Source organism: Sorex araneus, chromosome 1, assembly GCF_027595985.1.
Source record: "Sorex araneus isolate mSorAra2 chromosome 1, mSorAra2.pri, whole genome shotgun sequence".
Lineage (NCBI taxonomy): Eukaryota > Metazoa > Chordata > Mammalia > Eulipotyphla > Soricidae > Sorex > Sorex araneus.
In genome coordinates this window covers 346,456,241-346,470,333 of record NC_073302.1, presented here as the reverse complement: position 1 = coordinate 346,470,333, position 14,093 = coordinate 346,456,241, and the positions used below count along the sequence as shown (strand labels likewise).

General features: G+C 35.8%; 1 protein-coding gene across 1 annotated transcript in view; it reads left to right on the top strand.

The window, feature by feature from the left end:
* WRN (WRN RecQ like helicase) overlaps positions 1 to 14,093 on the top strand; it is a 196,331-nt gene that overhangs the window by 167,796 nt on the left and 14,442 nt on the right. Inside the window, exons 33-35 of the mRNA XM_055134049.1 lie at positions 1,559 to 1,687; positions 4,701 to 4,863; positions 11,214 to 11,425. Of these exons, the coding sequence (XP_054990024.1) occupies positions 1,559 to 1,687; positions 4,701 to 4,863; positions 11,214 to 11,425 (504 nt within the window). The remainder of the gene's footprint in view (positions 1 to 1,558; positions 1,688 to 4,700; positions 4,864 to 11,213; positions 11,426 to 14,093) is intronic.

Sequence of the window (14,093 nt, the reverse complement as noted above, 5' to 3'; positions counted from 1 at the left end):
ATATAAAACTGATCCAGGTGCATAAATTTCTGTTTTTATTTTTGAGCCTATTTATTGCAGGTTTTTTCTTTTTATTAACCTTTGGCTCTGTAGTTCACAGTGTTTTTCATATGTAGCACTTTACCTTCTTTGAGCTCCTCCCCAGCTTGAAAGCTTCCCTACACCACTGTTGCATTTTCTCTCCTCATAGCCACCCCCGTCCGTGTCCCCAAAAGGGCATGCTTCCTGCTGAAGACCCTTCTCAGGGTCTCTCCTTGGCCTGTGCTGTTTCACTGTGACGAGTTCTTTAGATCCCATGTAGGAGAAAGATCATTCGTGTCTGTTTCTCTCCCTCTCCTTCAGACCAACCAGCAGCTCCATTTTTAAATCAAAAATGTTTCTCTTTTTTAACATTTCCTAAAGACAGCCTGGAAGCCTTAGCTTTCTGTTTGATTTGTCTGTTTGCTGAATTGCAATATGGGAACTGGGAACTAACCTACTCACCTTTTGCTTAGGGTGGAAGTGGATGAGTGTGGTTTACAGAGAATCTCTTTCTTTTGGATTTAGTTTTTTTTTCCTTTTTCTTTTTTGGGTCACACCGGCGATGCACAGGGGTTACTCCTAGCTCTGCACTCAGAAATTACCCCTGGTGGTGCTCAGGGGACCATATGGGATGCTGGGAATCGAACCTGGGTGAGCCGAGTGCAAGACAAACACCCTACCCACTGTGCTATCACTCCAGTCCTGGATTTAGTATTTTTAAGTTATTGTTTCTTGGGTTTTAGAGAGTAGAGTTGGCATTTTGGAGGCAACCTGTTCATATATTTTTAGAATCATACATGGTACAGTTATTTCAAAATGATCATGGGCTTTTTAAAAAATACTTTAAAGTTATTTCAAAATGATCATGGGCTTTTTAAAAAATACTTTTTTTTTTGTTTTAAACATCTCTTAAGGAATCATATTTAAGAATTTATGGAGTACTTCAAGTGTAGGGCCACAACTTATATGTATCTTTTTAAATGAATCCTGTCTGGAAGTTGGAGAGACACAGTCCAGGAGGTAAGGCGCTTTCCTTCCATAGATCAGCTCCTGCTGACCCTAGACACCGGGTCACGGGGGCACCACCAGGGGCACTCCTGAGCCCAGAGCCAGGAATAGCTCCCAGCTACTGCCATTGTGACCCAAAAATTAAAAACAATTTTTTAAGTAGTAATATATTTCCTTATGACATTAGCAGAAAGGGTAGGTACCTTGATTTGAATATTAATAATTTATTCTTTAACTCTTCCAGAGGACTAGATAACAAATTTAGAGCTGCGTCATGTCACTCTTTATTTTCTTCCCTCTTATTAGCAAAAGGGGACTTAGAAATTTTTAATCCTATAGCTGTATTTTACTGAAGTCTTATTCCTTCTAGTCATATCTTACCTTTTAAAGTCAATGTATATTTTGAAAAAAGCATTTCTGACTATCAAGAGGCTTTAATTGTATTTTTTCCAATTCCTAGTAATCATATAGACATTATACCTTTAAATGAATTTTACTGATCATCTGCGTTATGTTTAAAACTTTCTAGACAGACATCTTTTCAAGTACAGAACCTCAGGAAGGACTGAACAACAGACTGGGGGCAAAGGAAGCTTGTTCACTATCACCGTCCGTGTCCAGCACAGACTCTTTATTCCAGCTAGAGAAGATGACTTTGGTAAATGTCACTTTCTAGAGGGAGGGAATATTTAACTTAAATGTGTTTATTAACTTTTGAATATTATAGCTATATCTTAGGAAAAATTTCTTTTAATTGTACAAGTATTATTTATTTTTTGCATAATTATTATTTTAGAAAGATTTTAGTCTTGGGCACCATTACTCAATACTGCTAGTGATAGGGTTTTATGCATACCATGTTCTATTTATACTTCATGTATTACCGAAGTATATTTATTTGTAATTATTATATTATTTCAATCATGAATTAAAAATAAGTTTACTTGTATCACTTGTCATCCCATTGATCTTCTATTTGCTCGAACGGGTGCCAAGAACGTCTCCATTCGTCCCTGTTGCATGCTAGTGTAGCCCAGTGGTATTTGCTCACTCCAGGAATACAAAGAGCCTCAAACCATTCATTCAGCTTTTGATGAAGTCTGACAAATAAGTTAATAATTAATAAAAATAAAATTAATAATTGCACGGCAGAGTCTGGCAAGCTCCCCATGACATATTTGCTATGCCAAGTACAGTAATAATGCTGGGTCTCATTCCTCTGACCCTGAAAGAGCCTCCAATACAGCACTATTTGGAAGGATGAGTAAGGAGAGGCTGCTAAAGTCTCAGGGCTGGGACGAATGGAGACATTACTGACGCCCCCTCGAGCAAATCAATGAACAACAGGATGACAGTGGTACAGTGATATGGTGAAGATTAATAATTAAGAACTATGAATATGTGTCCCAATAATAAGTAATCGCCAAGATTGCCTAAATGTAATCGGAAATTGTAGAGCAGGGTGAATGGCAAACACATATATTCTGAGCAGGCTTAGATATTTGAGTATCCTGTACAAAGATGCGTAGACTGATCTCTGGAAGACTGTCCAAGGAGCTAGAAAAGTGTTGGTTGCATTTGGTTTGTTTTGGGGCCACATTGGGTGATGCACTGAGGAATTACTCCTTGTGGTGCTCAGGGCACCCTAGGGATGCCTGAGATCGAATGTGGCTGGTCCACATGCATGGCAAGAGCCCTGCCACTCTGGCCCCTAGGAATGTTTTAAAAAGCAACAAACTTGCTTTTTTCATTCTATACATTTCTATTTTAAACTTCATAATGATCTTTGGACAAAATGTGTTAACTGTGAAAAATGGCTAAGCCTGATGTTTCTTAATTGTTCTGCTATAAATCCATGAGGCTTTTGGGGTTTTTAAACATACAGAATGGAGAGTTATCTTAATGGAATAAGAACAGAATGAGGCGTCTAGTAACTTTCATTGACCTGTGCTCCACCCTCTTTGACACTAAATTGAAAAGGGCGATGTGGCTCACTGTCTTCGTGGCTGATCTCTGTGCCTGTATACAGTAGGCTTCGATATATGGTTTTATTGTGATTAAGGTTTAATATAAATAAAAGAGTCAGTAGCTTGTCTTAGTAACTTAATAGATATACATTCAGTTAGTCAAATCCCTTAATTAATACAAAAGCCATTACACAAGTAACCAAATAATTCTTTGTGCTGTTTTTGAAATAGGATAATGGGAACCTCAAGTTCAGTTTTTTAATTTAAATAGTAGCTATGCATATGTTAAATGTGCTTATCACTGTCACTGTCATCTCCTTGCTCATCAATTTCTTTGAGTGGGCACCAGTAATGTCTCTCATTGAGAGACTTATTGTTACTGTTTTTGGCATATCCAATACGCACGGGTAGCTTGCCAGGCTCTGCCGCGTGGGCTCAATACTCTGGGTAGCTTGCTGGGCTCTCCGAGAGGGAAATGTGCTTATATGTACATAATTTGATTATATTCTCCAAAATTTCTGCACAGAATGCATTCCAGTACGTAGCTCTGATAGGTTTCATGTATTATATTACAAATTCATACTTAAGGCTGTAAAGAGTGATATATCTATTTCTTTTGATATTGTTGGTTATATTTTATCGTATAATATGATGGCATAATTATCTATACCTCCCAGGAGTCTTAGGGGGTCTTACAAGTTAACCACAAAATTAAACATGCCTAAGGACTAATTAATCAGGAGCAATAATACAATTAGTTTTAGGTAATTTGATGCCTGGTATCAAGTAACCCTGAAATTAGGCACACATGGTGCATACTGTCTGGTAGAAAAAGGTAGAAATTTAATGGAAGTAATTTTAGACCAATCTTTGAAGGTTGAAAATTTGGCTTGCATTCTGTTCTGTAAAAATGCCCACATTCACACAAATACAACTCAGATTCAGACTCAGAATAAATTTAAAGCATATTGAAATAATTTAGAGATGAGTGACTATAAAGTTGAGTGTTTAAAAGAGTATGAATACTTAAATAGGCTTGGGGCATCATTTGTTTAAAAAAGTTATATATATATGTCTGTGTTTGTCCTAAATTTAACACACTGTTCTAAATTTAACACACTTCATATTAGGTTCATGAAATGAATTTATGATGAATTAGGAAATGATAGCCATTGTTAAATTGTGGTTATTTTTATGAATAGATTGGATTTAAAGTATCTATAAATATTCCCAATAACTATTTATAGAATCCATGCGGAGCCTTACATTATTACCAAACAATTTAGTATTTACTTCTTGGAATTCATTCATCTAAAGTACCATGTGTTTTTCAAATATCAGAAATAGTCGGTTACACTTTGCTATATAATTTATTCAAAGGTGTGGCAGCTGTCAGACTTAGAATCACAACTGTTTGATACTAATAGTTTTTAAATTAATCACAGAAGGTAAAGGATTGATTTTTTTCACGGATGCCTTGTGAGTTTGTTTTATTCAAAATAATAAGTATTAACAGAATATGTAGCATTCTTTAATGTTTTCAAAGAATAGTTTTCAAAGAATAGTTGAAGTGAAAATTTAAGCCAAAATTGTATCCATTGTTTACTTCTCAACATTTATTTCCTTATGGTTTTGTGTGTTTTATTTCCATACCATGCAGTAGAGCCTTTGGAAACTCACTGCTGATTTTATTGCTGTCTCTAGAAGCGCGTGACTGAGAGCAGGACTCTGCCCCTCATCTCAGTTGGCAGGCCCTCATCCCAAGCGGGAAAAGCTGGCTACCCACTCCAGACGGAGCGAGCGGGCCTGACTCCAGAGGTTCAGAAGATTATTGCTGATGTTATCCGAAACCCTCCCGTCAACTCAGGTGATAACCATGATCCGCCTCTACACTCTTAATGACTTGAGTCATTGAACCCCGGTGAAACAAACAAGCAAGCCACTAATATTTTCCATTTTAACAGCATTAACTCTTTATGTGGCTGTGAAAACTTCAGTCTTGTGATGCTTTGTTTTGTTCAGAGAGCAGTCTCTCCTCCCGTCGTCATGCAGAGAGAAGCTAGTATAAGAAATTCTTGCTTCGCTGCCCATCTTCAGATTATGATGTCTGGACCTATCTCCAAATATTACACTTTTGTCCTTTCCTAATTCCACCTAATCACTGAAAAAAAACAAACTTCTCCTGCCATATTCATATCTTATACCTTGCTGACTTTTGGCTTTTCTGAACCTTTCTGATTCTTTGTCATGGTTTTAAGTTTCTAGTTAGAAGACTCGGTGATGGCAGTCACTGTGGACAGAGAAGGGTGGGCCACGTTCTGCAGCCCTTTGTCATTAGCAATCCCAAGAGCTTCCTTTTGTCATTTTGCTGTGGAACTTCAGCTGCAGTTACAAAATATTGAGCGAACTTGCTTTCCTTGTGGGATTGTTTTTAATATGCCTACATTAAAGTTATGATTTGGTTTCTATGAAGGAAAGAAACACTGAAAGTGCTGCTGATTTCTTTCTGAACTATCTAAGATTGACCCTTAAGCAACATGAAGGTGTGGAGAGTGACGACATTCATTGTTGGTTGGATCTATGAATGTGGAACCAAATAGAGAAATATCTATAAATAATTGGATCTGTATACTTCACATCTTTGTTTTCAAGGGTAGGATTTTAGATTTGGAAAAGAAATTAGATATCATTACATTTTCACTTTCTAATTTCTACCCTGTTTCAGAGAGAATAATCTGAGAGTATAGAGTTTTGAAATTGTTTTATAGCATATCAAAGCTAGTGACGATGAATTTTTTCTTAATTTAATTTTGATATAAATGTTATATGTCTAATATAGATACCTATTTTCCTCACTTATGTAATACTTTATGTAATACTAACCATTTCTTTGAAAGAAACATGAAGTTTCTAATTTTCATACAGGATTTTGGTTTATGAATCTTTGATTGATGAGTAAAATGAAATGCTTAATTATATCCAGGTTAATAGAAATGGATCTGGTTATTTTCTACCATGTCTAGTGCCCTTTATGTTCTGAGTTTACTCCATTTAGTTTCTGACATTAGATAATCTTTAAATTAAGCAGTGTCAAAAATCAAAGAAAATGGGGCCGGAGCGATAGCACAGTGGGTAGGGCGTTTGCCTTGCACGCGGCCGACCCGGGTTCGATCCCCGGCATCCCATATGGTCCCCCAAGCACTGCCAGGAGTAATTCCTGAGTGCAAAGCCAGGAGTAACCCCTGAGCATCGCTGGGTGTGACCCAAAAAGCAAAAAAAAAAAAAAACCAAAAATCAAAGAAAATATATAAGCAAGAAAATTATAGTCATTAAAAATATCAGGTACCAAATTAAAATCTTTGTAATCCATTAATGACTAAAACACTAGTGAAAACATGTGCCTTTGGCCTGGGGAGATAGGTGGTCAGTAGATTGGAGCGTGCAGGACCCCAGTACAACCCAGCCCAGTCACCACCAGGATTAATTCCCAAGCACCACTGGGTGTAACCAATAAACAAAACAAAACCAAAAAAATTGGAAAATAGAAATCAAACATTTGTCTTTAAACTACACACTAAGGGATATAGGGACTACATTTTATTCAGCTATAATTAATTAAGTGAAATTAAAAAAGATGATAAAGAATTCTTAGTATACCATTTTTCTCATTTTTTTATTAATGCACTGTATGTAAATTGTACTCAAAAATATGAAAGACATGTTATTTGGCTTACTACAAGTCAAAATTGAGAAAGTTAAAAAAGGTTATAACTATCATTTATACATTTTATTTCCTTTGAAATAGATATGTAATCTATAAATCTATTAATCTAAAATTGTACTTTTGAAGTTTTTAAGAATAAAACATTTGTTCACTTACTGGCAGAAGCATTATTGAATTTTATTTTTAAATATTTCATATTTTTGGTGTTTGAGCTACAGCTGGCAGTGCATGGAGGCTACTCCTAGCCTGCATTCAGGACATACAGTGCTAGGGATTGAACCCAGGCTTCTTGCATGTAAAGCATGCACTCAGCTGTTGAGCTGTCTCTGGCCCTGGGTTTTAATGATAAATGTACTGCATTAATGATTAATGTCTTGGGTGTTATTCCTCTTTTCTTTAACTGTAACTGCAATACTTAGCACATTGACATTAGTGTCTACCATCAGTGGCTCACACTTGGAATGTGGCTTAATTTACACAAATTGCATCACCCATGTTAGTGTGTTAATTCAGGTTTTAATGAGCAAGTTTGATTGGTATTTAAATTTTATACAGTCTTTATTTGGGAATATTTCTGTACATTAATATAATTTTGTACCTAAAAATAGGTTATTTGAGAATTCAGAAGTTTCATCTATAATTTTCATGATATCTTATTTGCTAAGTAGATTTTATCTTTTAGCTCTTAATATTTAAAGGGATTCTAAACCTTTTACTTCTTTTAGTTCATATTTATATAATTTTCAGCTGCTTTGTGGAATTTATATTTTAATTCTGCTTAATAGTAAATTAAGCAAAACTTTTAATGAGGCGCCTAGATTACATTTTGAGTAACCTTGTTTCCCCGTTCTTTCTGCATGATATTGGAAAATTAGGGGTGGCTTCTAAGGGACCTGCCATAAAAGTAGAGGAAATATGATCTCTTTTAAAGCACTAAAGGAGTTCAGCCAGTGTTCATTATTTTTGTTTCTAGTGGATATTTTCGGCATTTACTTGCATGGGAAGTAGGGCCGAATGCATCTTTAACACCTGATGCCACTCATTTATATATAAGGAAAGTAGAATGCCTTTAAAATAAAAATATAAAGGGTACTTATAGAAGTATGTAAGTAAATATGTGAACTTTCTGGTTATATCTAGAAATACTGTTGATAGCATAATAACTATACACTTATTACACCATTAACTTAATTTAAAATAAAATTTTAATTTTAGAAATAAATGGATTCAAATTGAAGCACTTCATTATTTTTTCAAACTTAACCCGTGATACTGATACTGTGTGATAGTTTATGATTGTGTGATTTTTTCAGAGGAAAATTGGTTTATAAATGTTGCATGACAATATGAGGAAATTAGGTAGTTATCCAGTTTTAAAGATGACAGACAAGGCAGTTAGAGTTATTGACAAGTGGGAAAATCTATGATTTTTCTAGAGCACTATTGCTGAGAAAGGTATGTGAGCCACATGTACAGTGTTAGATTTTCTAGTAGGCATCCATCTTAAAAAGTAAAACAGCTATGATTAATTATAATTATGTAATCTAATTAACCCAGTATATTTAAATATTCATCATTTCAACATGTAATCAAATTTAGAAATTGCCAATGAGATATTTATGTGCTGTTAAAATTAATCCTTTGAAATTAGTTATGTGATTTACATTTATAATATTGCAATCCTAGTGCTAAATTTCGAGCTTGATGGATAGCACAGTGGGTAGGGCCTTGCATGCTGCCAACCCGGGTTCGATTCCTCTGCCCCTCTCGGAGAGCTCGGCAAGCTATCAAGAGTATCCACCCGCACGGCAGAGCCTGGCAAGCTACCCATAGCGTATTCGATATGCCAAAAACAGTAACAAGTCTCACAATGGAGACGTTACTGGTGCCCGCTCGAGCAAGTTGATGAGCAATGGGATGACAGTGATTGTGCTAAATTTTATTTTAAAATACTTGCTGTGTATCAGGCTTTCATGAAATTTGCCACTAAATAGGTAGATGAAGGTACTAAAGTTGTTCAGTATACATAAATATTCCTGATAACTAAATGCAGTACGTTAAATTCATTAGAATTACATAGAAATAACAATTTGGTTCCTTAACCACACTAGCCATATTTTAAGTACTTGGTAACTGCATGTGGTTGGTCATTATTGAGCTGAATGGTTAAGTCTAAAGGTAATTGGGCCATATATGTTAAAATGTAAAGTGTTTAACCTTAAAAGTGTGTTTAACCTTAGCACTTACTTAGCTAGAAATTAGAAAAATGGGAGGATCTGTGTAATTTAAAGTTCATGAGACATTTATTTTTATTTTCATTTTGTTTATTTGGTCTTTGGGCTACACCTGGTAGTTGTCAATGTTCTACTGGATGTGGTGGCTGGATGCTCAGGGGCCACTCTCAGTGGTGCTCAGGGGACCACATGTAGGGCTAGAAATTGAACCCAGGTCTCTGCAGCTCAGCCCATTGGGCTACCCACTTAGCTCGGGAACATTTTTTTCCTTAAAGAAAAATAAACTCAAAATAAATTCTGAGTTACACATACAGATTCCTTGGCTGTTGAATATAGTAAAGCAGTAAAATTGGCATGTGGGATTAGTGGTACAATGCAAGGAACAAATCATTTTGGTTTGGTTCATAGACTGTTTGTTACCTTAAAGATTTAATTATATTCAGGGGTTATCTTGACTTTGAAGCATTTGATTACCAGGAGGTTTACATTTTAATACTGTCTTAATTTTTATTAACACTGTACACTTCTCTTCCTGACTTTTTCACCTCAGCTGCTGTATTTTGGGGCTGTCACACAGTGAGTGACATAATAGGATCTGTAGAGTAAGGAAGAAACAGGGAAAATAAAATAATAAAAATCAAAAGCTGTCATTTAAAGACCACTTTTTCATGTGACTTTAAAAATAACGTGCTTCCTGGCTATTAATTAGAGTGGAATGTCAGAAAGTGTAACACTAGTTTTATGCACTACACACAGGTGAGTGAAAGGCTCCCAGCTGCTTGGTACCTCTGTTCTCTAAACCAAGCTCTCAGATGAACGTCATGTTGTAAAGATAAGCCTGAAACATAAAGAATGGCTTCTAGGAGATTTGTAAAGAGACTGACACCTCTGACACCTCTGAATCAATTCAATTCTGTTGGATTATATTTTTAAGTATATAGTTTTTAATAATTCTTAATTAAAAGTTTCAAATAAAAATCAAGAGTCAGAATATTCATAATTTTTCTATATAAAATTATATATGAAAAATATATTTCATTATTCCATTATTTTTGTTGGTGCAATATTTTTTGTGATTCTTTTTTTAATTTAAATTTATTTTTTAATTGAATTACAGTGAGATACACAGTTACAAAGTTGTTCATGATTGGGTTTCAGTCATATAATATTCCGACACTCATCCCTTCACCAGTGTACATTTCCCACCACCACGGCCCCAGTTTCTCTCCTGCGTCCGCCCCACACCCCATCGAAGGCACCCCCCTCTTTCTCTCTCCCCCTCTTCCTCTCCCCCTTCCCCCCTCTCCTGCTTTCCCTCCCCCTCCCTCCTTCCTCCCTCTCCTTCTAAGTCATTTCACTTAGCATGATACTGTCCATGTCCATCCACATATAAGCAAATTTCATGACTTCATTTCCCGAACAGCTGCATTGAATTCTATTGTGTAGATGTGCTGTAGTTTCTTTATCCAGTCATCTGTTCTCAGGCATTCAGATTGTTTCTATTTTCTGGCTATTGTGAATAGTGCTGCAATGAACATCGAAGTGCAGATGGTGTTTCTGCTGTGATTTTGGGCCCCAGGGTGTATTCCCAGAAGTGGTATTGGTAGGTCAAAAGGGAATTCAATATCTAGTTTTTTGAGGAATGTTCATATTGTTTTCCAAAAATATACTGTTGGGTTATTTTTAAACATGTTTTTTCTTAATACTTAAAATAAGACAACTTTCCAAGATTACTCGTTAGTTAATTGGCACTTAAAAGAAGAGCTATCTTTCAGGATATTGTGATGTTCATTTGTAAGGTCCTTTTTATCAGCATTTTGTTTAAAGGTACTAGCTACTACATTAAGAATAATTTGTAAGAAACTAATTTGTAATTGCTATTTAGAATTTGGAGTTTAATTTCCTTTAGGAAATTCTCTGTTAATTGTGATTAACAAAAATTTCTGTTTATTTTGATTCACATGGAAGTCTGTAAAAGTCAAAGGAAAATTTTGAAAATCTTTTCAAATTGTGAGCTACACATGCAGTCAGTCACACCACTGATATTCTCGATCTGGGAATTTGAAGGTACAGGGGTTGCAGGAGAGAGGGATGTGTGTTTACACCATTTCTTTCCTTTAGGACCACAGATCTTTGAAAGAGTGGAACATTTTCTTAGTAAACCTTCCTCCCTTCTTTCTAAAACATATTTCACTGTTTGTAGCAGTTAGGTTTTCTATTATAGTCTGCATAATTTTAAATTAAAAAATTCTTTTACAGATACAAGTCAAATGAAACTAATTAGAACGTTAGTTCCTGAAGACATTGATACATATCTTATCCACATGGCAATTGAAATTCTGGAAAAAGATCATCATAATAAATCTTTCTGCCAACCTTCATATGATTCCAGCATAAAGAGGTGTTACCCTGACTCTGAAGAGGGCTGTTCAAGTTCAAAGAGAAACAAGGAAGACGGCATTAATAGCAAGGTGTTAATTATATGTACAGTTTTTAGTGTATAAGATTATTCAGTTTGTATATTCTAATACTAGGATAAGTTACTATAAGAAGTCAGTGTACTGTACTTTGCTTTTTGTAAATCTAATCTGATAAGTGATTTTATCTATTTATTTGTTTGTTTGGTTTTTATTGAATCACCATGTGGAACGTTACAAAGATTTCAGGCTTAAGTCTCAGTTACACAATGCTCGAACACCCATCCCTTCACCAGTGCACATATTACACCATCAAGAACCACAGTAAACCTCCCACCCCAGCCCCCCAACCCCCCCACCCCCCACCCGGCCTGTGTAGCTGATAAATTTCACTTTACTTTCTCTTTACTTTGATTACATTCAATATTTCAACATAAAACGTACTATTATTGTTTGGAGTTCCCCCCCCTCCCAAAGTCAGACCTGCTGGAAAGGAAGCATTTGACAATTTGTTTTCCATTGCTGAGAATGAAGAGATATGAGGTTGTGTGGTTTTGGATTTCTGTATTTTAGTATTTTAGTAACTAAGTCCAGAGAAAGCATTTGATAATTTGTTTTCCATTGCTGAGAATGAAGAGATATGAGGTCGTGTGGTTTGGGATTTCTGTATTTAGTATTTTAGTGATTAAGTCCAGAGGGCTTTCTGCCAGAGGTTGCATCATTGCAAGCTCATACTTCTCTGCTACTTTATATTCCACATATGAGTGCAATCTTTCTATGTCTGTCTCTCTCTTTCTGACTGATTTCACTCAACATGATACTTTCCATGTTGATCCACTTACATGCAAATTTCATGACTTCATGTTTTCTAACAGCTGCATAGTATTCCATTGTGTAGATGTACCAGAGTTTCTTTAACCAGTCATCTGTTTTTGGGCACTCCGGTTTTTTCCAGATTGTGGCTATCGTAAACAGTGCTGCAATGAACATAGAAATGCAAATGTCATTTCTACTATACCTTTTTGCCTCTTTGGGATATATTCCCAGGAGTGGTATTGCTGGGTCAAATGGGAGCTCAATTTCTAATTTTTTGAGAATCAACCATATTGTTTTCCAAAATGGCTGAACAAGTCGGCATTCCCACCAGCAGTGAAGAAGAGTCTTTTTCTTCCCACATCCACGCCAACACCGGTTGCTTTTTTTTTTTTTTTTGAATGTGGGCCAGTCTCTGTGGTGTGAGATGGTATCTCATTGTTGTTTTGATCTGCATTTCCCTGATGATTAGTGATGTCGAGCATTTTCTCATGTGCCTCTCAGCCACTCGGATTTCTTCTTTGGGGAAGTTTCTGTTCATTTCATCACCCCATTTTTTGATCGGGTCGGCAGTTTTCTTCTTGTGGAGTTCAACCAGTGCATTGTATATCCTTGATATTGACCCCTTATCGGATGGGTATCAGGTAAATATCCTTTCCCATTCTTTAGGCTGTCTTTGTACTTTGGTCACTGTATCTTTTGAGGTGCAGAAGCTTCTTAGTTTAAGGTAGTTCCATTTATTAATCTCTGTTTTCACTTGCTTGGCCAGTGGCGTGTCAGCTTTGAAGATATCATTGGCTACAGTGTTGTGAAGGGTTTTGCTGACCTTGTCTTCAATGTACCTTAGGAATTCTGGTCTGATGTTGAGGTCTTTAATCCATTTTGATCTGACTTTTGTACATGGTGATAGGTGGAGATCTGAGTCCATTTTTTTTGCATATAGCTGTCCAGTTTCGCCAGCACAATTTGTTAAACGTGCTTTCCTTGCCCCGTAATAAGTGATTTTTTTAAATGACAGAGGGAATATAGTTAATCTATTTAGCTTGTGTGAAGTGTCAACTTAAAATTTACATCTTCTCATATGAACTGCATAGCTTGGAAGTTCATTATTAACTGTTAATAATACTGGTTTTAAGTGTATGGCGGTTTGTGTGGTGAGTGAAACTGAAAACAAAATTTAGGTAAAGCACTGCCAGGCAATTTCATCATTCTGACATTCTTTGTGCTCTGTTCCTGTTACACTGAATGAGGATAATTACATTCCTATTACATTGATGATATGAGGGTAATTGCTGATCAGGATTTTGGGCACATCCCAATATGTTTTTATTTTTAAAGTTTCATATTTTATTCTTTCAATAAATTCTTACGGAGGATCTGCTATATAATAGGTATGATTCTAATTGTGATGCAGTATTTTTTAAGCACTTTTAACCATTTCTATCGATGTACTGGGATTTCTAATATTGGTACTTAAGCTTTGCACGCACACAGTGTTCCAGCAGCACGCCCATCACCAGGACACCTGCTCCCTGCACCTGTATCTCAAGGGCCTCTCCCAGCCAGGCCTTCTTTGTAACTCTAATTCTGATGACTCTGGCAATTTGTTGTTGGTCCTTACTATGTTTCTTTATATCCCACATATGAGGAAAATTTTTTTTTATTGTGGAGGTGTTGACATCTACATATACACAGATAAATAAAGCTAAACTCCTGAAGTTTCTCCAACATGTAAATTAGGAAGTTGATAAGGAAAAGTTATTTTTAAAATACATGCCTTTTTTATAGGTAAATAAAATTTTAAAGTTATTGGTGTGTATAATACTTTGCTCATACATTTAAAAATTAACATGAAGTAGAGAAATCCTATATATAAAATTTAGTAATAGGAGAATTAGGAAAAATTTAA